This window comes from Rhipicephalus microplus, chromosome 2 (assembly GCF_043290135.1).
Source record: "Rhipicephalus microplus isolate Deutch F79 chromosome 2, USDA_Rmic, whole genome shotgun sequence".
NCBI classification, from domain to species: Eukaryota; Metazoa; Arthropoda; class Arachnida; order Ixodida; family Ixodidae; genus Rhipicephalus; species Rhipicephalus microplus.
Genome location: NC_134701.1, coordinates 91,316,467 through 91,338,604, shown reverse-complemented (window position 1 = coordinate 91,338,604; position 22,138 = coordinate 91,316,467). Strand labels below are relative to the sequence as shown.

The following is a 22,138-nucleotide window of genomic DNA, read 5'->3' as shown; positions in this document are numbered from 1 at the left end:
CTTTTCGATTATTTCCTGTTTGAAGATTCAATGGGCTGCTGAAATTATCAGTTAGGTGTTGCCAAAAGTAGTTAGAGAGTGTATATGCACTTTTTATCCTTTACTGCTCGTTAGATATTTCTCCCAAGATAATACAGAAATGTTTGATGACAAATGAAAGCACCAGAGCCTAATACCACCTACAGTCTAACGTGAACTGTTGAAGGCAATTTCATGATTAACTGCAGTAATTATCAAGAGAGCTTGCTTAGGGATTACCAATTTTAGCCCTCTTTTCCAAATGTGGATTGCTGCACTGATAAATTTCAGGTTCAATTTAACTTTATACCATGGCCTATTGGAACACTATGGCAATAATTTCTGTATCACATTCTATATTCTGAAATCCCTTGGAGGCATATGAAAGGAGATTTTTGTAGACTCCTAAACTGCAACTGGCTGCCTTGTGCACTTAAAGCTATATGAAGGATAAATAAAACATTTTCGACATTACATGACTGATCACAAATGAATTTGTGGGCCATGCTGCCACACCAAATTCCCTTTTTCCAAGTTTCCGGACTCGTGTGACTGACACGACTGACACTCTCTAGGCTGCACCAAACTACTTTAACTGTGTATCACCAAATCTAAAAAGTTATTGAAAAGAACTTCTGTATAAAACAGAATGACATTTGATATACCTGTATGAGAACAGATAAAATAGATGCTAAAGGTTCAATCTTTAGTAGAGAGAAAACATCCACTAAAAACATTATGCTGATGGGGGGGCGAGCTAGACATAGTACAATGCTTACCAAGCCCGTTACGCTGTCAACCTTGTCACCAACACATGGCAATACAAGGTGGGGCATGCAAGTGAGAAAGGGTGTTCGAGAGGCACAATGCATGTCGCCACACAAGCCTGGTACCCGGCCAGCAGCAGTAATCACACACTTATTACTGCTTAACACAACTTACGGCAACAAAACTGTTTCAGCGTGCGTATGCAGTGCCACATAAAACAAAGGTGTGAGAACAGTGGCTGCCACTCACTTAAAGACGGCTGAATATGAAGGCCATTCAAGATTGATGCAGCATGTGAAGCTGCTTTAGCCAATAAGGGAAAAGCAAAGCTCCAATTACTTCGACAGTTATCATCAGTGGTATATATATGCATGCAAAATGTTTACTTTTCTTTAGCAAGGCTTAAAACAAGCCAAAAGCGTTGAAGATACTGGCTTTCTCAAATAATCACATCTCGTAACATTTGAGCAGGAGGGAAGTCATGACATTTGAAAACTCATGCTCAGGTCATGAAAAATTTTTATTTTTATCATTAGCTTGAGCAGGTCACTGGAGAACTTGTCGAAAATAATCTCTGGCAATCAGCAGTCATGCCCCAATGTACTAAACAAGGATTTAAACAGATTCAAAGAATAACAAGTGATTGCATTAAATAAGCATACTGCTGCATCGATTTGCACATTTATTGTACATTGTTTTTTTTCTTTTTATTATTTTGATTCAATGTTTGTCTCTATGCTCAGCTGCAGCATTTTTGTTTATGTATTTGCGAAATGATTTTTTGTTGAGATCCACATACGCATATCGCTGCATTGTCTTGTTCGTACCGACCTGCAATCCACTTCTTCCTAAGGTCAGCAGTATCGCAATAAATAAAAAAAAAACTACAGTGATAAATGTCACAATAAAAAAAGAAACAGACAGCTTTTGGTGTCGTTGACAATTGGTAAGTTTTAATTTAAAAATCTGCAACGAGAGGAATGTACATCTGTGTAAAAACAACCTAACGAGCTTGCAGTGCTCTGAACACCTTAACAGCCTAAAATGAAAATAAATCTCTGACTTATATACGTTGAATACCTTGGGGAATAAAACGTCAACTGCACGTTCACCGGTATGCACAACAGTTGAAGAACAGTCTAAGCTTGACTGTTCTTGAGCCTTATGAAAGACTCTTTCAGAGGAGGCGCAAACATTGTCTTACATTCGAGCTACATTTTCATGCCGCGCACATCTTCTATGCTACGTGACATGAGAATCCGTGAATTTGAGCTAAGCACCGGGCAACAACAATCAACAACAATAGAAGTACTGGACATTTGAAAGCACCATATTTTAGTTGACTGTTGTCGCTATAAAATAATAAATAAAAATAATAATAATTGCAAGGCTTTAGTGATAAAAACACATCCAAGTCTGACCAGGAATTCACTTCTTCCAACTCTCTGTTCAGTGTTTGTGCAAACCCAGACAAGAATGCGCTCAACTGATAAAACTCGTAATGCCACATATGCTGGAAGCTCAACAACCTTCTGTGTTTCAGGGCTCACATTTTCTGCAACAATTTGTGGTCCCAAACCGCAGAATGTGATACTACTAGGAGGACAGAGCACAGCAAATGCTTTGACTTTCTTGGAGATTTTCTTGGAGCAAGATAAGTCGGTGGTTTAAGGAACCTTCCCCATGTTACACTTGCCTTGACAAGCAAGCACATTATTGCAAGTTCGTGTTTCACACTGCCAAGTAACCAAATAACTATGATTCAGGATCACAGCATTTCTAAGGAGTCATCAGAGAGTACTCTGCTACCTAGTTAAAATGCTAAGAACGGGCAGTTTTCTTTCTATGTCACTTCTAAACCAACATAAAATTTCTACTAGATCACTGTGAGAAAAAAAAATTAAAAAAAAAGATTAGGTGGAATGTACAATGAAACACCTTGACTGACGAGATGTGCGGTGTGACGCTGGTGTGCACGACAGTAGAGGAACCAAATCTGCCGGTGATGCACTGCCAGCCAACCAGACAGTGGACATGTCGGCATGCTGAGAGCCACATGAGGAAATTTTTAGTTCCCCCCACTCGACCTGTCGCATACCCTGACTGAAAGCTTAATGTTGCAATACGACATGTCTACCCAGCTGGTCAACTGCAGTTAACAAGCAAGACCGAGCACAGTTTCTGCAGTGTTCTTGAGAACTTTTGCGGCACAGAGAGAATTTCGGATTGACAGGTGTGTGTCATCGCATTGGCGCATTACAGAAGGCCTTCACACGCCGACTATAAGTGTGTTGCAGGGCTTCACAGGTCCGTAACAAAAAATGCGAGGATGACTTGCACGTGGCAACGGGCATCACAGGGTGCGATCACATTAGGTGCATCTCGGCAGCCACGGCGTGAAAGTCCTCGGGGTCTTCTTCCGAGTCAGACTCCGGGTGCGGGAAGCTCATCAGGCTGTTCTTCTTGGTGGGTGCCACCCCCCACTCTTCCACTTTGGCGGAGCCAAAAAGTACGAAGATCACCGCACCAAAAGTGTAGATGGCTGACGCCAGTAGGAACAACTTGCGCCACTGTGCCAGGCTTTCCTGCGTTTGAACATGTGGTTTAAGTAAGGCTCTACTCAAGTATAACGGTCAGATTCACATAAAATCTGATTAGGTCATGCATTGTGTCTAAACAAACACACAAAAATAAACTATGAACTGGGTAACAATGAACTGTGCTCTGAAGCTGATTTATTGCTCTGATAAAATAGAGGCCACCCAGCATTCAGTACTCTTGATGTTTGGTTTACAGAAAAGCTTTTATCTTTTAGAATTTTCACAGTAATTGTAGTAGTAGTCACTATGAGTGTACTCATAGTAGTTATGGTCATAGCCGTAGTAGTAGTAGTAGTAGTAGTAGTAGTAGTAGTAGTAGTAGTAGTAGTAGTAGTAGTAGTAGTAGTAGTAGTAGTAGTAGTAGTAGTAAGGGCAGTAGCATGAACCATGTAGGGCACGTGACCAGAGGGAAAGTGTATAAAGAAATAGATAAAATGTAATGATAACTTTCAATACCCAATACCTGGAAAGTTATATGCACTTTCATTTGTACACTAGTTAGAGACATTAATTAAAATAAACCAAAACAAACAAAATCAATTAGCCCTTTAATTATTTACATTAAACGGCGACTTTCATTATTGCAACAAACCAAGGCAAGACACTTAGGCATTGTGAGAGCTCTCTCTAGATAAGGGGGAGCGCACACTGAACAAAATTCTGGCTGCAAATCATGTGGTGGAAGGTGTTCACTGAAATGCCATTGCATGAGCCGGCAGGTCACGCAATGTAGCTTTGGTAAATCAAGTGTAGGCTTGCATATTTCAAGTTTAGTGGCAGATTTACGACAACCCAGGACCCTGCCAGGCAATTGCTCACAGTACCCTAACAACTTTGCAGTTCTTGCAGTGTGTGGGGTTTCTATATGGCGAGCGAGCGCCCCGCCACGCTCTTGTGAACAGACACAGTGGACACGGTCGGTACAAACCTAACAACATACATTTATTTAACTAATTTCCTTACACACATCCTTACACACAATTTCCACACACTCCACGGCAAAACACAACACTACAAACACACAATAACATGATAAACACAATACCACACCCAAAACGGTGTCGCCAACGCTTGACTGACCACGAGGGCCCCCGTTGCGCAGGCCCGCGATGCCCCGCGCCGAGGACCGACGTTAGAAACAACCGTTCGCGGCAGCCGCCACGCGCAGAAGAGGCTCGCTCAACTCTGGCCCACCAGCAAGGCCTGCCTTCCGCCAGGGGTCACCGCCGGCACTACCACTCTACCAACAGTGGTACTCAACGCGAACACAACGCCACTTATCGCCCGGCGGTCGTCACCCGAAATGCGGCCTTGGGGCGAGACACGTGCGCCACACGGCGCAAACAACTTTACAGGGGGTGTCAGCACCACCACATTTCTTTAACCTTAAATCAAACCATATCCCGAAAACAAGGATCAGCTACACAAGCTCTAACAAAAAAAAAAAAGACATCGCATGTCCATAATGTCCTTGCACCACGATCGGCTCGACTTCACCTCACTATCGGCCCCGCAACAGCAAAGTTGCCGACGGCGCTCGCTAGCACCGACACGTCTTCCAGCTGTGACCAGCACTCACGAGAGCGCCGGACAGCAGGTAGTTGTGCAGGTCCCAGGCATCTCCACCGCCCAACCTCACGACCGCATTTCTGGCCAGCGACGCTGACGATGTGCAGAAGACAGCCGGTCGTGGATGGGATTCCTCTCGCTGAATACAACCCCCCCCCCCACCCAAAAAAAACTCGAAAGAAACAATGGAGCAGGGCCTAGAGAAGGAAGCTTCGTGCTTTTCAGACACGTGGTACGTTGGTCAGTACTGCTAGCTAATACATCGGCGGCGGCCGAGACGCCCATCGAAATAAAACAAAAATCACTTTTTGCTAACATCGAGCATCGCAAGATAAAAAAAAAAAGTGAGGGAAGCAGAACGCAACACCTCATCGCCACAATCCACCTAGTTGTGCCACGTGCGAAAGGCGGCTGCGCAGCAGAGCCTTAGGCCTAATGAGTCACTCGGCAACAACCGGCATCCACCCAGCGCCCAGCTTAGGCGTAGAAGAGGCAGCCGCGAGGAGACGTCCACTCTGTGAGATGGCCCTATCGCTCGCTGCACACAGCAGCTTACCGAGCGATCGGCGTCCACCACCCCGGGCGGTGTCACGACACCCCGGCATCGAGCCGCAATACAAGACAGCAATGACGCCCCGCTCCCTCAGCCCAAAGAGATAGAAGAAGCTATTTACAGAAAATCAGACCACCCACGAGGCTTCCGTACTCACTCGCTTCGGGCCTGGCCTACAAACCACGTGCTTTAGGCCTTGCTCACCCCACGATGCAGACCGCATGGCTCTCGTCCCAATTCAACAACGTTTTTGGAAACTAACAACAAAAAAACAACACTTGCAAGCAAAAAAATAAAAAAATAAAAACTCAACCTGCCGACAAATTCAGACGCGTCACAATTACCGATCTCTTCACTCAACACAGCACACCGCCGACGCTAGCAATAAGTTTTCCCTAGGCCTACTCTACTACGACTAACAAACGCTTCCACCGAAGCGCAAAAACTGTTATCTGATACTCCAAGAGCCCCGTGCAAAGTAAGCCAGATTTGCAGAATGACGGATGAGCGCCTTAGTGGAATCACCAAAAAAAGTTAGACATGCACCGTAAAACACATAAATAAATTTGTAGATTGCGCAGTTGGTGTTGTTTACATGCTTCCTTTAACGTGCGGTTGTTGTTATATAGGCCAAGCTGGGCGGTGCATTAATAAAAGGTTAGGAGAACGTATGAATGATATATGCAAAGGAATTAGTTCAAACCTCGTTTTCCACTGCAAAAGCTGCGAGTGCCAGCCTCGATTTTTGGGCGTGAGTGTGCTGGTATGCCACATGGACAAATTAACTCGTGAAATAGCTGAAGCGTATTTTATTAGAAAACATGGTGATGGATGCGTGAGCTAACTTTCGGTGGCCTTGCATGACAAAGAGTTTGCGCTTTTAGATAAGGGTTAGCCATTTTATCATTGTACCTTCTTTTTATCAGACCTTTCCCCAGAATATGTCACGTTGCTCACGTTTGCTGTTAAAAGGTTGCCTGTTGTATATATTATCATGTGTGCTGCAAATAATAAAATTCAGTTAGTAGTCAGCACTCGTGTTGTCCTCTTTGCTTTCTTTGCCTCGCCTTTCGTTTCACGTTTCTTCTAGAACCTTCGTGCTCGCGCTGCAGCCCTTATTACCATGAATCGTAATCAACCCGCGAAGACATCCTTACACACAATTTCCATACACTCCACGACAAAACACAATAACACTAAAAACACACAATAACATGATAAACACAATACAATAACACTAAAAACACACAATAACATGATAAACACAATACAATACCCAAGGCGGTGTCGCCAACGCTTGACTGACCACGAGGGCCCCCGTTGCGCAGGCCCGCGATGCGCAGACAACCGTTCGCGGCAGCCGCCACGCGCAGAAGAGGCTCGCTCAACTCTCGCCCGCCACCAAGGCCTGCCTTCTGCCAGGGGTCACCGCCGGCACTACCACTCTACCAACAGTGGTACTCAACACGAACACAACACCACCTATTGCCCGACGGTCGTCACCCGAAATGCGGCCTTGGGGCGAGACACGTGCGCCACACGGCACAAACAACTTTACAGGGGGTGTCAGCACCCCCCACAAGTGTCAGACTGGCAGAATTTTTCAATTTGTGACTAATGAATTACTGCCAACTCGTATAGGGAATTGCTGCAAATGCAACCTTACAACAGATCTACGTCCTGCAAAAAAAACCACCAAAAACACACAGCACTTTGTGCATCATTTACAACTCGTACGGAGTTCATCCCTCCACATTGCTCTTCCTAAGTGCTGATATTTTTAAGGCATATTTGTGACTTGCACGTAGCTCTCATATAAGTATAAGTACGAAATGAATAAAAATATCTCCACACTTGAAGATAGCAGAGTTAGCCAGATAGGCTCCCGTGTGACCTTTGTAACTGATTAAAACACTCAAAACATGAACACCACTCACTAATTACAGTAAAAGTACAGCTGAACTCCAATTATACGACTTTCAGGGGACCACACAAAACAGTCGTATAATTGAAATACCTAAAATACAGGCAGTGACACTCAGTCTTGCACAAAAAATGGCTACAGACTGCCTGAATAAGCACACAACACGACCTTGTGCTTCTCCAAGGAAGGTAGATTAAATTACTCTTGCCAATGCATAATTTATCAGTTGAAGCAGGTGTGAGCTAATTTTTATTCTCAACTTTAAAAATCGAATCCAACACACATCTTTCTCCCAATAAATCGAGTCCAAAAATGGCCTGCACATGAAAATGAAGCTGGAACCGCGTTGCCAACAGCCTCCCGTCAGAAGAGTTAGGCACAGTGTCGTCGCCATCACATAATGGCGACGGACCATGAGTTTACGAGGTTGCGTATAATTTATTCATGCTCGATTGAGCTGTGCGCATTGCAATTTGTTGCCTTGCAAAGTGCAACTATTGATGTCCCGCTGTTATGACGAACGTTGATGTCAAGTGAAAGTTACTTTGCACAGTTAAAATAGCTGCATCGCAACCACTTGCTTGCTCAAGCTAGTGAGTGTGAGTGCCACAAACAAAAACAGGAGATCAGCTGTAGTGCGACAAGCAGGAAGAGTTTCCACAGACCGAAAACATGAAAATATCAGGATCTCAAAAATGAGATTTTTGGCCAGCTGAAGCTACTCTGGACAGAGATTCTCTAGGTAACGACCATGCATACGCACACGATCGAGGCATATGCAGAATTGTATGAGAAGCCAGAAAAATAAATTTTCCATTCTAAGACATCCTGTCTCAATCTATACTTTTATAATCATCAATCTAGGGGAACACAAGTTAATATTTTGCAGACACAGGTATTTGGTCAACGTTTGATGTGAGTGAAGGTGGTTTTTTTTTATTTTGGAAGAAATTGGAAAGCTGTCGTAAGATGTGGGGTCGGCGTAAAACTGCGCTGTATAACTAAGGTTTTAAGACATCATCTTTACGGGGATTTCGCCGGAACCAACCCGATCCATCATAAAAAGCAGGGTAGTCGCCAAACTAGGGGACGTATCGTTAATGGAAGTTCCACTGTACACTGAGAACTCGCTGTTTAATAAAGGCTTGTATAACAACTTATTGCAAGTTTGAGCTGTGTTTTTTTTTTTTTGCGAAGGGCTGATACCTAGAATCTCAAATACGAACTGAACTTAAAACATTCAGCTGTGCTAGTTAGAATACTAAGCTCTGATGCATATCCTGTGATCAGAAGAATGAAGGTAAATAGCTTCCTAACAAAATAGAAGAGCATGAAAGAAATGCAGACACAGTTAATTAGCGTTGAAAAAACAGGACATGCACTTTCGATGATGATGATGTTTGATGTTTTGTGGCGCAAGGGCTATTTCACGGCCAAAAAGCGCCAGTTCATCTTACTAAAGATATGGACAATGATTGTGATAAGCGGCTTTATAAGGGCCATAAAATTCCTCGCGGTAAAGCGGGTAAAAAACATACAAGTAATAAAATCATGACTATGCCGTGAAAGGTGTGTGTGGTGTGAATAGATGACAAAAGTTGGTGATTATAAAAAACGATGGTGGACATGTATGGCATTAGCACAAGTGCCTCACTCGTTCATACTCTTGCGTCCAAGGGCCGTGAGGCAAGTGCTTTCTTGTGTAGCCACCGCAGCAAAAACCTCTCTAGAGAGGTCCTGCTACGGAATGCCCAAGGTATACGATATGAAAACTATAAATTTCTTTTAAAAACGCTAACAATGATTTATGACTAAAAAGCGGTTCCCTACCGACGAACACTGCAGGGTGTAAAGGTATATGTTGTCGGTAGGGTAATGGAAAATGTTTTCTTAGAGTTTCTAGCTGTTTGCACTGAATTAACATGTAAAGGATCGTTAATGCTTCACCACATCTGTCACACAATGGTGGATCGCCACCGGACAAAAGATATCTGTGCGTCGTGTATGTGTGTCCTATCCTGAGCCTCGTTAGTATTACCTCTGTTTGACGCGATTTTGATATTGGCAGCCAATGACCAAGGTGTGGCTTAATAATGTGTAGTTTGTTTTGTGTGTGTCTATCCCACTTGCTCTGCCAGTAGTCCCTGAGCTTTCATTTGAGAGACGGCTTAAGATCAAGGGCCGGGATTGATATGGGTGTAGGAGCAGTGCTTTTGTGAACGGATGCAACGAGCTGATCCGCCCTCACGTTGCCTTGGATCTCATGGTGCCCTGGCACCCAGCACACTACAACATGTTGTTTGAGTGTGTAGAGTGTGCATAAAATAGAGTAAAGTGAGACAAGGACCGGGTTTTTTTGTTTTTAAGAGTGTGCAGAGCCGTTACCACACTGAGAGTCCGTATAAATTACTGCTTTTTGTATTTGTAATTGCTTGATGTGTTTAGCCGCCACAAGTATCGCGTAAGCTTCCGCTGTGAAGATACTCGTGCCTGGATGTAGAGGGCCAGCATCCGAAAAGGACGGGCCGACAGCAGCATAGGACACAAAGGAGTTAGACTTGGAGGCATCTGTAAAGAACTCAGGACGTGTGTATTTGTGTTGAAGTTCCAGGAAGTATGTTCGTATATGGGCAATAGGCGCATGTTTTGTAACTTCTAGAAAAGACACATTGCAATCTATAGTCTGCCACTGCCACAGTGGTGGGTATGCTACAGGAGCAATTAGACTGTGTTCAAGTGACACTCCAGTTTCCTCAGCTAGACCCTTCAGGCGAACTGAGAAGGGCTGTTTTGAAACAGAATGGAGCTCGACAAATCATCAATAGTAGAGTATGAGGGGTGCTTCTTGTCTGCTTTCACCTTAAGGAAATAAACAAAGGACATGTAAGTTCTCTGCAAATGAAGCGACCACTCATTTGACTCAACGTAAAGACTTCCTACGGGGCTGGTGCGAAAAGCACCCGTAGAAAGGCGAATGCCCAAAAGGTGCACGGGGTCCAGCCTCTTCAAAGCACGTTGAGTCGCAGACTAATAAACAACGGCCCCATAATCTAAGCGGGTGCGAATGAGGCTTCTATACAGATTCATGAGACATTGCCTGTCACTACCTCACGTAGTACGTGACAACACCTTTAAAACATTCATGGCTTTTAAACATTTTGTTATTAAATACTTGATGTGCGGTACGAAGGTCAACTTGTTGTCCAAGATTAAGCCTAAGAATTCATGCTCCGCATTAACAGACAGACGTTGACCGTTCAATTCTATGTTGGGTTTTGAGTGCATGCCTCTCTTTCAAGAGAACAAGATACACGTACTTTTTTGTGGGTTTAGTTAGAATCCATTTTACTCTGCCCATTTGGAGACCTTGTTTAAACCTAACTGAACCTGCCGCTCACACATTGCAAGATCTAAAGCCAAGCTGGACGTCATCAACATATGTACAATAAAACATATTGCGAGGGATGGACAAGCGCAAGGAATTCATTTTGATGAGAAAAAGTGTGCAGCTAAGTACACCACCTTGTGGCACGCCTGTTTCCTGGACAAATGTTTGGGAAAGAACCGTGCCCACTCGGACACGGAATGTCCGGTTTGACAGGTAACTTTCAATTATGTGAAACATTCTTCCGCGCACGCCAAGGTGGGACAGGTCTCTTAGAATTCCAAAGCGCCATGTTGTATTAAGCCTTTTTGATATCGAGGAAAACAGAGAGAAAATATTGTTTATGGACGAAGGAGTCTCTGATCTGTGCCTCGATACGAACAAGGTGGTCTGTGGTGGATCTACTTTCTCGAAACCCGCATGGGTCGAGCAAATTGTTTGTTTCAAGGATATGTACAAGTCGGCAGTTTATCATTTTTTCGAAGACTTTGCACAAGCAGCTTGTAAGTGCAATAGGCCTATAACTTGGAGCTAAAGAAGGGTCCTTGCTCTCTTTCAAAATGGGAATAATAATAGCCTCTTTCCAGGAGGTAGGGAAAGTGCCAGAAAACCAGATAGCATTGTACAAACAAAGTAAGGTTTGTCGTGTTTCGGCTGGTAGGTTTTTTAACATTTCATACACCACACCGTCCGAACCAGGGGCAGAAGTACTGCAGGAGTTTAGAGATGTTCGGAGCTCAGCTAGACTGAAAGCTTGGTCGTATGCCTCGTATCTAGTGCATTTGTGTTCGAGTTTCTGCTTTTCTATTCGTATTCTGTATTTTTGGAAAGTGTCAGTATAGTGGGACGAGCTGCACACCTGTTCGAAGTGTGCACCGAAGAAGTTTGCCTGATCTTCCAAGGTATCACCCTGAGTGTTTACGAGTGGAAGTGTGTGTACTTGTTTTCCTGCTATCCTACCGACCATGTTCCAGACTTTAGCCTCCTGTGTGTATGAATTAATCCCCGACAAAAACTTCTGCCAGCTTTCTCTTCTGGCCTGCCGACGCGTTCTCCTGCCTTGAGACTTTATTTTCTTGAAGGTGTCAAGATTTTCGGCAGTCGGTGAGTTCCAAAGCAACCTCCATGCTCTGTTTTGCTGTTTGCGCGCGTTTCGGCATTCAGAGTTCCACCATGGCACACGCCGTTTTTTAGGGTGCCCATTTGTTTGTGGGATGCATTTTGTTGCAGCATCAATTAAAAACGCTGTGAAGTAGTTGACAGCAACATCAATGTTCAAAGTACATATGTCCCTCCAACCTAGACGAGCGATGGTAAAAACTGTTTCCAGTCGGCTCTGTTTATGAGCCATTTGGGAACACGTGGTGGACACTCGGTTGCTGTAGTTGTGCTCAAAACTACGGGGAAGTGGTCACTTCCGTAGAGATTACTGAGGAGTTTCCACTGGAGTAGAGGCACAAGAGATGGGGATACTATGCTTAGGTTTATGGAGGAGTAGGTGTTATTAGCGAGATTATAATAGGTTGGTTCTTTTCGATTTAGGAGACGCGCGCTCGACAAGAGAAGGAACTGTTCAATCAGTCGACCTCGCGCGTCACACCGACAGTCACCTCATAGCCTGCTATGCGCATTAAAGTCTCCAAGGAGAACATAAGGCTCCGGAAGTTCATCAATTAAAGAGTGTAAATCACATTTTTGCAGCTGATGGCTAGGAGAAATGTAAATAGTGCAGATTGTGATCAGTTTATCAAAAAGAACCGCTCGAACAGCAACTGCCTCAAGGGATGTTTGGAGTTGTAAGTGTCTGCATGCAATTCCTTGATTCACTACAATGGCAACACCTCCGGATGATGTCATGGCATCATCACGGTCCTTTCGGAAAATAACATATTTACGAAGAAAATTTGTGTGGTTTGAATTAAGGTGTGTTTCTTGTACATATAGCACTTTTGGAGGGTGTTCGTGTAAAAGTTCTTGGATGTCGTCAAGGTTTCTGAGAAGGCCCCTGACGTTCCATTGTATAATTTGAGTGTTCATGGTGAATGTAAAATCGTGCTGTGTGTACGAAAAGCGAATGGCTGTTTAGACAGGGAGTTTGAGTTCACGTAACAGGGCCGTCATTAGGCCCTGTTATCTGCTTTTTTTGTTTTCTTGGCGCGCTCCAAGGAGCAACGCCGCTCTTTCGGCACCAAGGGTGCCGACGTATCCATTGCTTCCTCGGAGGTATTGGATGCACGCACGTGCGGGCTACTAGTTCGAATGTTGGGCCTCGCCTGGTGAAGTAAGGCCTTGAGACCTGAGGACTCTGGAGTCTCCGGTCTCTGTTTGGGAATAGGCAGTGTAGCCTGGACTACAGCCGCCTTGGGGGCAGATGCCACAGCTGCTGGCTCGGTATGTGCGGGCCGAAGGAGTGGCGAGGGTTGGTGCGGCGGTGCCCCCTGACGCGCCGCATCAGCGTATGTAGGTCCATAGAATGGTGCGAATCTTCGCCGTGCTTCCTTAAATGAAATGTTCTCTTTCACCTTCAATGTAATTATTTCTTTTTTTTTTCCAGTATGTGCAGGAGCTTGAAGACGCGGCATGGTTTCCTTCGCAGTTTACACAGTGTGGCGGTTGTTTGCAGTTCTCAGACACGTGGCCTAGGAGTCCACATTGCGCACAAGTCTGGCGACCACGACAGGTTTTAGAGCCATGGCCATACCTCTGGCATTGTAAGCAACGACGAGGGTTTGGAATGTACGGCCTGATAGATGTCTTCGTGTACCCTGTTTGAATAGATTCTGGTAGTTTACTGGATGAAAACGTGAGTATTAAGTGTTTCGTCAGTGTTTCGTTATTATCTCTTCTGATGATAATTCTCTGTACATTAGTGACATTTTGGCTCTTCCACCCCTCCAAAAGTTCAGTTTCGGTCAGGTCAAGTAAGTCTGCGTCAGATACCACTCCGCGAGTTATGTTCATAGATCTGTGTGGTGTTACGGTGATCAGGACGTCACCAAACGTTGAGAGGCTGTCTAGCTTTACAAATTGTTATTTGTCCCGAATTTCGAGGACAAGGTCTCCGCTAACCATTTTGGTTACTTTGTATCCAGCCCAGAGAGTTTCAGTAAGACACCTGGCAACTACGAATGGTGATACGGTTCTGGCTTGCCTTCCAGTTTTCTCACAGTGAATGACGTAGAAGTGGGGAAATGTTTCTTTTGGCTGGTTGAAAAAGTTTATGTCATCGGTGCGTACCCGCTTTAAACCGGTACGATCAGACAGTAGGGGGAACGCTCCATGCATGCCTGTCTTATTTTTGTTCAGCAGCGTTGGCGGCCACCCACCACGGAGCCCAACGAGGGGACGCTACAAGTTTGCGGATGCTGAAACCTGCAGACGCCAGCCGTACAACGCCACTATAACCCAATGCGCCTAGGCCAAGGTAGGCTATTTGCACAGGGTTAACCCTAGCCGCCAGGAAGTTTGGAAGTAAATGGAAGAGACTAGAGGACAGGACAGATAAAAAGTGAGAGATAAAGACGAAAATGTAGAGAGAGAGAGATAGAAAAAGGCGACTGCAGATTTCCCCTGGGTGGGTCAGCCCAGGGGTGCTGTCTACGTGAAGCCGGGGCCAAAGGGGTGTGTTGCCTCTGCCGGGGAGCCTTAAAGGTCCAATCACCCAGCATCGGCTCAACCCCCAGGATCCCCTCCTCCCCGGACATGGCAAAGCCACGCATGGCTAGGCGTGGGAGGAAGCCAACACCCCCCCCCCCCTCGTTAGCTCGGGTCCGTGGTGTCGCTACACACCAAACGCCTACTTGCGCAGGCGCCCCTGCGGGGAGGACATGCACTGTTACAGCTTAGTGTATTTTTTATAAAAGTTCAGTCAGCTTGCTCACATAAAGACAGAAATGAATAGTGTCGTTTAGAACATAGTTATAAGTGATGACAACCTAATACCATCTTTACAAAGAAGGACATGGCACTGCATTTGATTTTCCATTTGATTTGCCATCATTTGGGCAATCACAAAATTCTGACCTTACGTATATAGCCGCCCATTCGATGTCATGACGAATCACCACGCATTGTGTTAATTGTCTTCATTAAAGACCTATCTGGTCGCCTAGCTCGATGAGCGATATGTTTTCAAGATTAAGACATCCGTGTAGCCTATCGGTTAGGCCGCAAGCATTCAGACGCTGACGCTCTTTTTCGCTTGCCACTTACCCACGATTATACTACAGCACCTGTTTCCAGTTGCGAATGTTCTTCACTTGAACATATCAAAAATATCCTCTGAACAACAACAGCATCCATGAATAGCGCCTCTCCTAGAGTACCTGTCTCAGACGTCTCCACATATTGACAATCGTTCACTTCGAGGATTTGCCCGCCATTTTACAATACGTGACGGCCTTTTGCACCGGCGAAAATACTTATCTGATGGGCGCAAATGGTTGCTGGTAATCCCTCGCCACCCACGTTCGGACGTCTGTGCCTCCTTCCATGCGGATCCGCGTTGTGCCCATGCTGGTACGGTGAAGACATATGCTCGCCTACAGATTCGGTACTACTGGCGCGAAATGTACCGTTTTGTTCGGCAGTACGTTCGTTCATGTTCCTTGTGCCAACGACCAAAGAGCTCCCCTCGCACAACCACAGGGTCACTCCAGCCACTGCCTTGTCCTTCTCGGCCTTTCGACTACATCGGAATCGACCTGTACGGTCCCCTTCTATACACACCAAATGGAAACCGCTGGGTCATCGTAGCCGTGGACCACCTTACACACTATGCTGAAACTTCAGAGTTTCCCGAGGTCACCGTGCGACAAGTCGGCTAGTTCTTTTTGCGCAACCCCGTCCTTCGGCATGGTGCACCGCACGAACTTGTCAGTGACTATGGGTGTTCCTTCTTGTCTGAAGCTGTAGAAGTCCTCCTGCGCGAATGAAACATCGTGCATCGAAAAACCATCGCTTATCACCCCCAAACCAACGGGATGACCAAGCGATTTAACACCATGCTAGGTGATATGCTCTCCATGCATGTTTCCTATGACCACACGAATTGGGACCGCAAACAGTCATTTGTTACTTATGTATATAACAGCGCCATTCAATCTACGACTGGATTCCCCCGTTCTTCCTTCTCTATGGTTGGGAACCTTCCTCGTTCTTGGACACTATCCTTCTGTACCGCCAAGACCCTTCAGAATCGACGACTTTGGCTGAAGCAGCCCCTTATGCCAAAGAATGTCGGCAGCTCGCACGTTCGCTTACCACGCACGATCAGGCTCACCAGAAGCACACTTATGACCGAAGTTCATAAGTCTATTCCCTTCATCATACGCCTCTGGAACAATTGTATGGCTCTATGTGCCATCATCTTCCCCCGGCCTTTTTTCAAAGTTCACGGCCATGTAAGATGGTCTGTACCGGTTCCTGCGCCGGACATTGCCAGTCGACTACATTGTTGAGCCATTCAGCCACCTACAGATCAACGACGCTGCGGGCACGAAACTGTGCACGTCAACCATTTGAAACCTCACTACGAGCCACCAGTCCTGCCAGTATCATAGGTCGCCAGGATGGCACTTTTTCAACCGGGGAGTCATTGTAGTGACAAATATGGGCACTGCTGGAGCAACGACGAAGACGATGTTGTTGCCGAGGCTCGTGCTGCTTCTGCCGAAATTACTGTATGTTGTCTCGTTGCTGTCTGGCACATTAAACGGTTGCCTTACCTGGGCGTCTCATGGTATTCTTACGATTTGTATATGTAAAGCACAAGTTGCCTCCAGATCAGTGGGAAAACAGCTACGAAGGCCGTTCACACACCTCAGCGGGTGATGCAGCAGTAAAAAAAAAGCGACTCACGTCGTGCTCGATGATGTAGCCAGTCACCAGGGGTGCCAGCATGCCCGAAAGGTTGCCCATGCAATTCACAATGCCCATCACTGTGCCTGCACAAAAATGGAACACCTCTCTTGGTCACCCAAACTGGAAACACACTGAACACAGCTTTGTAGCCTTTCACTGAGAGCATTACATAACCCCTTTTCTCATATATAACCTTCTTAGTTTATAATCTGTACCCTTAACTTAGCTACAAACCCTGCAGGGGAAAAAAAATGATACATATTGAAATCAAACCACATTTTCTTGCATTATCTTGTAGCAGTGCCACAAAGCCAATTCGTACACCAAAATTCGTGCATCACCCACACCCCACCATTGGCTCTAGAATTTCTGCATAATTAGTGTGGGTTAAAAGTGATAAAATAGACATTGGTCTTGACAACGGTACTAGCGCAACGCCAGTTTTGTAGAGAAAAGTAGTGTGTTTAATTGCATAATTTGTGCCATGACATAATTTGCACACCCCTAGTATTTTGTCAGCATTACGAAAAAAAATTATTCGCATAATTTGCGCTTTTCGACCCAGCCAAGCCAGCTTGCTGGCACGCGCACGAAAGGCTCTGGACCTTTGGGTGAATTCTTGGGACAGGTGCGCTGGGCACATGCTCTGCGATCAGGTGAGCACAGTCAAATGAGCTGCGAGTGCGAAGTCACTTCTTCAGAAGACTTTCCCTAAACTAGGATCCCTAGAATACTCTGCACGAACACTCAAACGTGTTGACGGGTCTCCGAAACTGCTTCAGGCTTTGTGACCCTCTATATCTCCATCTATACCACCATGTGAATGCACGCGGGGATCACGACACGAACAACTTTCAGTACCGGAGATGTGCGAGGACCTGTTGGGCCAGTCGAGCCAACTGTTCCTCTCGTTCTCTGCGTCTGCGCTGCAACACATGCTTAGTTGACATCGGAAGTTTTTGCCCTTCGTCCTTCGCGTTTTTATTGCTCTCTTGCGATGGGCTGCAGTAATTTATGTACAGCAAAATTCAAGCTCACTGTTGCGAAGTTTGCCGAAGAAAACTGGAATCGTGCCACCGCCAAGCACTTCAGCGTGAAGTTCTCCAATGTGTAACGATTGACGCAATTGGTGCGGACAAAAAAGAGTGTGCGCATGCTGATACAAGTTTCCTGCCGTAGAAGAAGGACTTTTCAATTATGTTAAAAGGCTTAGGTCCTCCGGTATCGCCGTGTCATGGGACCTAGTTTCTCCTAGCATTGTCAAGATGAGCTTTAAGAAAATAGGACATTCGAATGCATTGGACAGTACCAAGGGGATGGTGATGGCAGCAGCCGCGACAATGATTCTCAGTCGGACCTCTCGATCAGGGATTCTGACTAGACCACGCCTGACTGAATCTGACTGCTTAAAGTATGTGTTAGTTCGTAGTACAATTCCTATGCAGGTTAGGACTATTGCACATTATTCTGTATGCATCACAAAATACCTGCGTAAGTTGCGCACCTCCTTCTCGGAGCCCCAGGATCACGAACAAAAGTGCGCGAATTATGCGCCTAAATACGATACACTGGCATCACTTCTGCTTATTTGTATTGAGGCTGCACTTGGCTGGTGTTAGAGAACCGATAAAGAAATATTGATTAACTCTGGCAACCCAAATTCAGTTAGAATCAGCATGTTACTTAAGAACCACTCAAACAATAAGCTGCTTCTTTTTATTTATCTTCCTTCCAGCAAAATTAGCATATTTAAAAAATCCATGAACTCAGGATGCTATTATTTGAATTAAAAGAAAGAAGTAATGTGATAGCATATCATGTCAGTCAAACTAATCAAATGGAAACCAACCTGCAAAGTCTGGCGCAATGTCTAGGGCTAGTGGGCTCTGTCCTCCGACCGTGAACCCGTACAGGGCCATGCCGGAGACCAGGCACACGATTGCCGCTCTAGCGTCGCAGCCTACCAGGGGAACCAGCGAGAGGCACAGTGCTGGGCCCAGCAAGCCTGCGTGGATGTGAGAACATAATACCTGTTGCCACCTTCCGCTTCACACCTTTCTGTAGAATAAAATTCAGAAACTTTCTTTCTGAACGTACCAGCCAATAGGACATGCCCTATACACTCGACTAAGAGCCACGCTCGTGTAAGGGCTGCTTCCCCCAACTCAAAAGTTCAAATTTTGAAGAGGATAAAAAAAACCTAACAGCGAATGGCAGCGTCGTCACGTCTCACGTTCAGCACATTTCGTGGGAGCCACCAGAATATAATAGCTGTGCTGCGGATTTGTCACACGGCGTGATCTGGGACGCCTTGTCGCTTTTCTCGTCGATGCCAATGATCCTTTGTGCTGCGATACCGAGAAAGTGACACCGGTAACAACATCCAGCCGGAATGCCAGCAGCTAGACGCTAGATATCCCATCGTAAGGTATACATGGCACGACTGAATAGGTTTCTCCATACACGGATGAACAAAAGCTTTCCACTACCTTGGAAGGGCTGCACCCCATCCAAACTGCAGAAAAAATGGGCGGCCCTTATACAAGTGTACATGGTACTGCGTTTGTTATCAGTGGAGGCTTGAATTTTTATCAGTGTTGTTGTTATCAGTGGAGGCAGCAGGCACCACTGTATGCAGGCTGACAAAATGTGGTGACTAGTTAATTAATAAAATTTATGCTTTACTATAATCCCAATGAACTTTTGCAGCTAGTGAATTGCAACCCATGCTTCTTAACGCTGCTATGCAGGGAAGGGGTAATCCAAGGCAAAAATGGGAGGTCTGGTCTTGTTAGGGCAATGTTTTTTTATTAATGTTTAGCCCCCTGAACGAGACCATTCAATCCTGCCAGCAGCATCAAACTTGTGAAAACAACAGACAAAAAATTGATTTCATTATATAGGCTATGTGATGACACTTCCTCTTACAATCAAGCTAAGATATGGCAATAGTGACTCCAAAAGTCCATGGTAAACAGCTGCTACATTTTAAACTTTTGTATCTTCCAAAGTGAAAAACTTATTACTAATATCCTTCTCACGCTGTGTTATAGGATATGAGAATTGCTTCTGACTTCTGGGTGTCTATGGATAAAAGGGAAATGGAATGCTTGGATTTTCAGAAAGGAAAAAAAAAAAAACTAGCAGCTACCACACTTATCTGTGTACTGCACACACAAAACATTCTCAGAATAGAGCCAGATTCTACCTTTCCTACACCACCAACTGCACGTGCTTGCCACCCTTCCACCCTCTGAAATGGAAATGGACTGCGCCGTCAACATTCTCCTAGTAAGATCCTGTCACTCTTGAGCTACAATAATTGGGTGCAGGAACAAGTCCACGAAACTGAGCTGGGAAAGATTCCAGCAACGAGCACTGACTGATGGATAATTGAAGGAAGCTTCTTTTGGCACAAACTTAATATGCACAAACAAAGACAATCAAGAGAATGACTGCAACCTTCAGTGAATTCATTCCACACGAGACAAATAGTTTTGAAAGGTTTGTAGGTGGTGTCGCTCTTACAGACCTAACAATGTGCTGCCATTAAGCTGCCAAAATATTCTAAACAATGGCGAGTCTCTCCTATGCTACTTTCAGCGACTACTAGCAATGGTGGGTTGGAGTTCATTGGGAGGTATCTTCAAGCAACAGTGGTCTTAACAGTGGTCTCAAAATAGGCTAACAATTATGAAACCACGCAGAACAAGAAAGTGTGCGCACACCTACCAATGGTCTGGAACAGCTTGCGAATAACGGTGACAGAGAGCATCTGGCGCTTGCGAAGCATGTCGGCTATGGGCGCACACAGCAACATGCTCACAGCACCAGCTATGTGCACAGTTGCATTCTCATAGCCATTCTGCGAAGGAAAAGAAAATGCCCTTTCACAAGGCTTGCTTTCCCGAGCAATAAAACATGGGCTTTCTGCACAGCTTGAGAAAGAATAGAGCAGTAGTATTAGCGAAATCTTCATCATAACATTTCACGTGTAATATGCATGCATAGCTGCTGCTCTCAGGATCGCTCTGTCGTGTCTTCCTGCTGCTGTTCACTGCTTTCTGCTAATGTTGGCGGGAACCTTTTTTCTTTCTTACACAATAGACATAGTTTCCTATATGTACAATAGAGAGATATCAGACACTAGTATTTAGGAAGCTGCAGCACACAGCGCTTCAGTCAGCACAAGAATGGTGAGTAAAACACAAATTTGTCCAAACTTCATAATTCTGGCTTTGTTTGGCTTCGGGTGGCTTGAAGCTGCTTTATCAAGGAAAAGAAGCAATCAGAAAGTGTTCAACAGTTACACCTGAACCTTTTAGGCTCACCATCTCAAATCAGGTCACGAAGTTCGCAATCGTCCCTTCTTTTATTTGAAACAAGGCCAAAACAAAACGCAGCAATAAACAAAGCCACAAGTTATTTCGAAGCCTGCAAGCACAAAGAGTAGGCAAATTTGTGCATCATTCACATGGCGGCTGAGACAATCCAAGAGCCAGAGTCTCCTCTAGGTAAATTTAGGAAACTCTGTGACAAGGGTACAGCAGAATCGGCTAATAAACTTAAACCCTGTCCATCTCGTCTCTACTAGTTCACTGTGATGTGTATAAAGCAGGCTTGTGCAAATATTCGAGTGCTTCAAATATTCAAAAAAATAATGAAGTATTCGAATTCACCTTGGATCAAATTTAGATTATTATTTTGAAAATTTCGAATTATTCGAAACGAACGAATGAATGCATTGTGACACCCTGTAAAGATGGCTGCACTGCAGTGAAGTAGTGCTAAGCCGTGAAAACACAAATCCAAAAGAAATTGCAATGCCGCGAAGCCCCACTTCAAAGTTAAATGAGGGTATTACCCTCACATCGACTCATACTCTAAGTTTAAAAGCTTGTTATACTGACTTATATGCTATGTAGTGCATTTTAGAAAGTTACAAATTCTACAGGCTATCACTTGCATTCAACCAAAAGTCAAATCCTGCTGCTATTCGAAGTTGTTAGTGCTTTCTTTGATGCAAAAATGGCATTTGCACAGGCCTTGTTGAAATTTTTTATTTAAATATTGTGCAGGTTAGCTGGGTCATGACATATATGCTCACTCTTCTTTATACAGTGATCCTACTGAGGTCTTTTGATTTCGAGCAATTTTCGGAGCAGCAAAATTTTTTATTTTAGAGCCCTTTGGAGAGACGAAATTTTCCATTTTGGAGCAATCTGGAGCAGCTAACTTCCCATCCTGGAGGAGAAGCGAGTTGCATTTATATTCAAGGGCATCAATATATACTTTGAGGCTTTTGCCTCCTGTGAAGAGCTAGAAATATTTCGGTTCATTGCAAATGTCATGGAGCCAATCATCTCAGGAGCACTCGCGATTTCAGTTGATGATGCAAAAATAATGGCATTATTATGTTGAGCAATCTGGAAAAACTTGTTGAGTGATAATTTTCGTAC

General features: G+C 44.9%; 1 protein-coding gene across 3 annotated transcripts in view; it reads right to left on the bottom strand.

Moving 5' to 3' along the window:
* Nucleotides 1-1,287: 1,287 nt before the first annotated feature.
* LOC119170806 (sialin) overlaps nt 1,288-22,138 on the bottom strand; it is an 82,608-nt gene continuing 61,757 nt past the window's right edge. For all 3 annotated transcript variants that reach the window (XM_037422065.2, XM_075886633.1, XM_075886631.1), the window contains exons 7-10: nt 20,412-20,544; nt 18,529-18,684; nt 16,677-16,762; nt 1,288-3,371 (exon numbers count right to left, since the gene is read on the bottom strand). In XM_037422065.2, the coding sequence (XP_037277962.2) occupies nt 3,153-3,371; nt 16,677-16,762; nt 18,529-18,684; nt 20,412-20,544 (594 nt within the window). In that variant the 3' untranslated portion in view covers nt 1,288-3,152. The remainder of the gene's footprint in view (nt 3,372-16,676; nt 16,763-18,528; nt 18,685-20,411; nt 20,545-22,138) is intronic.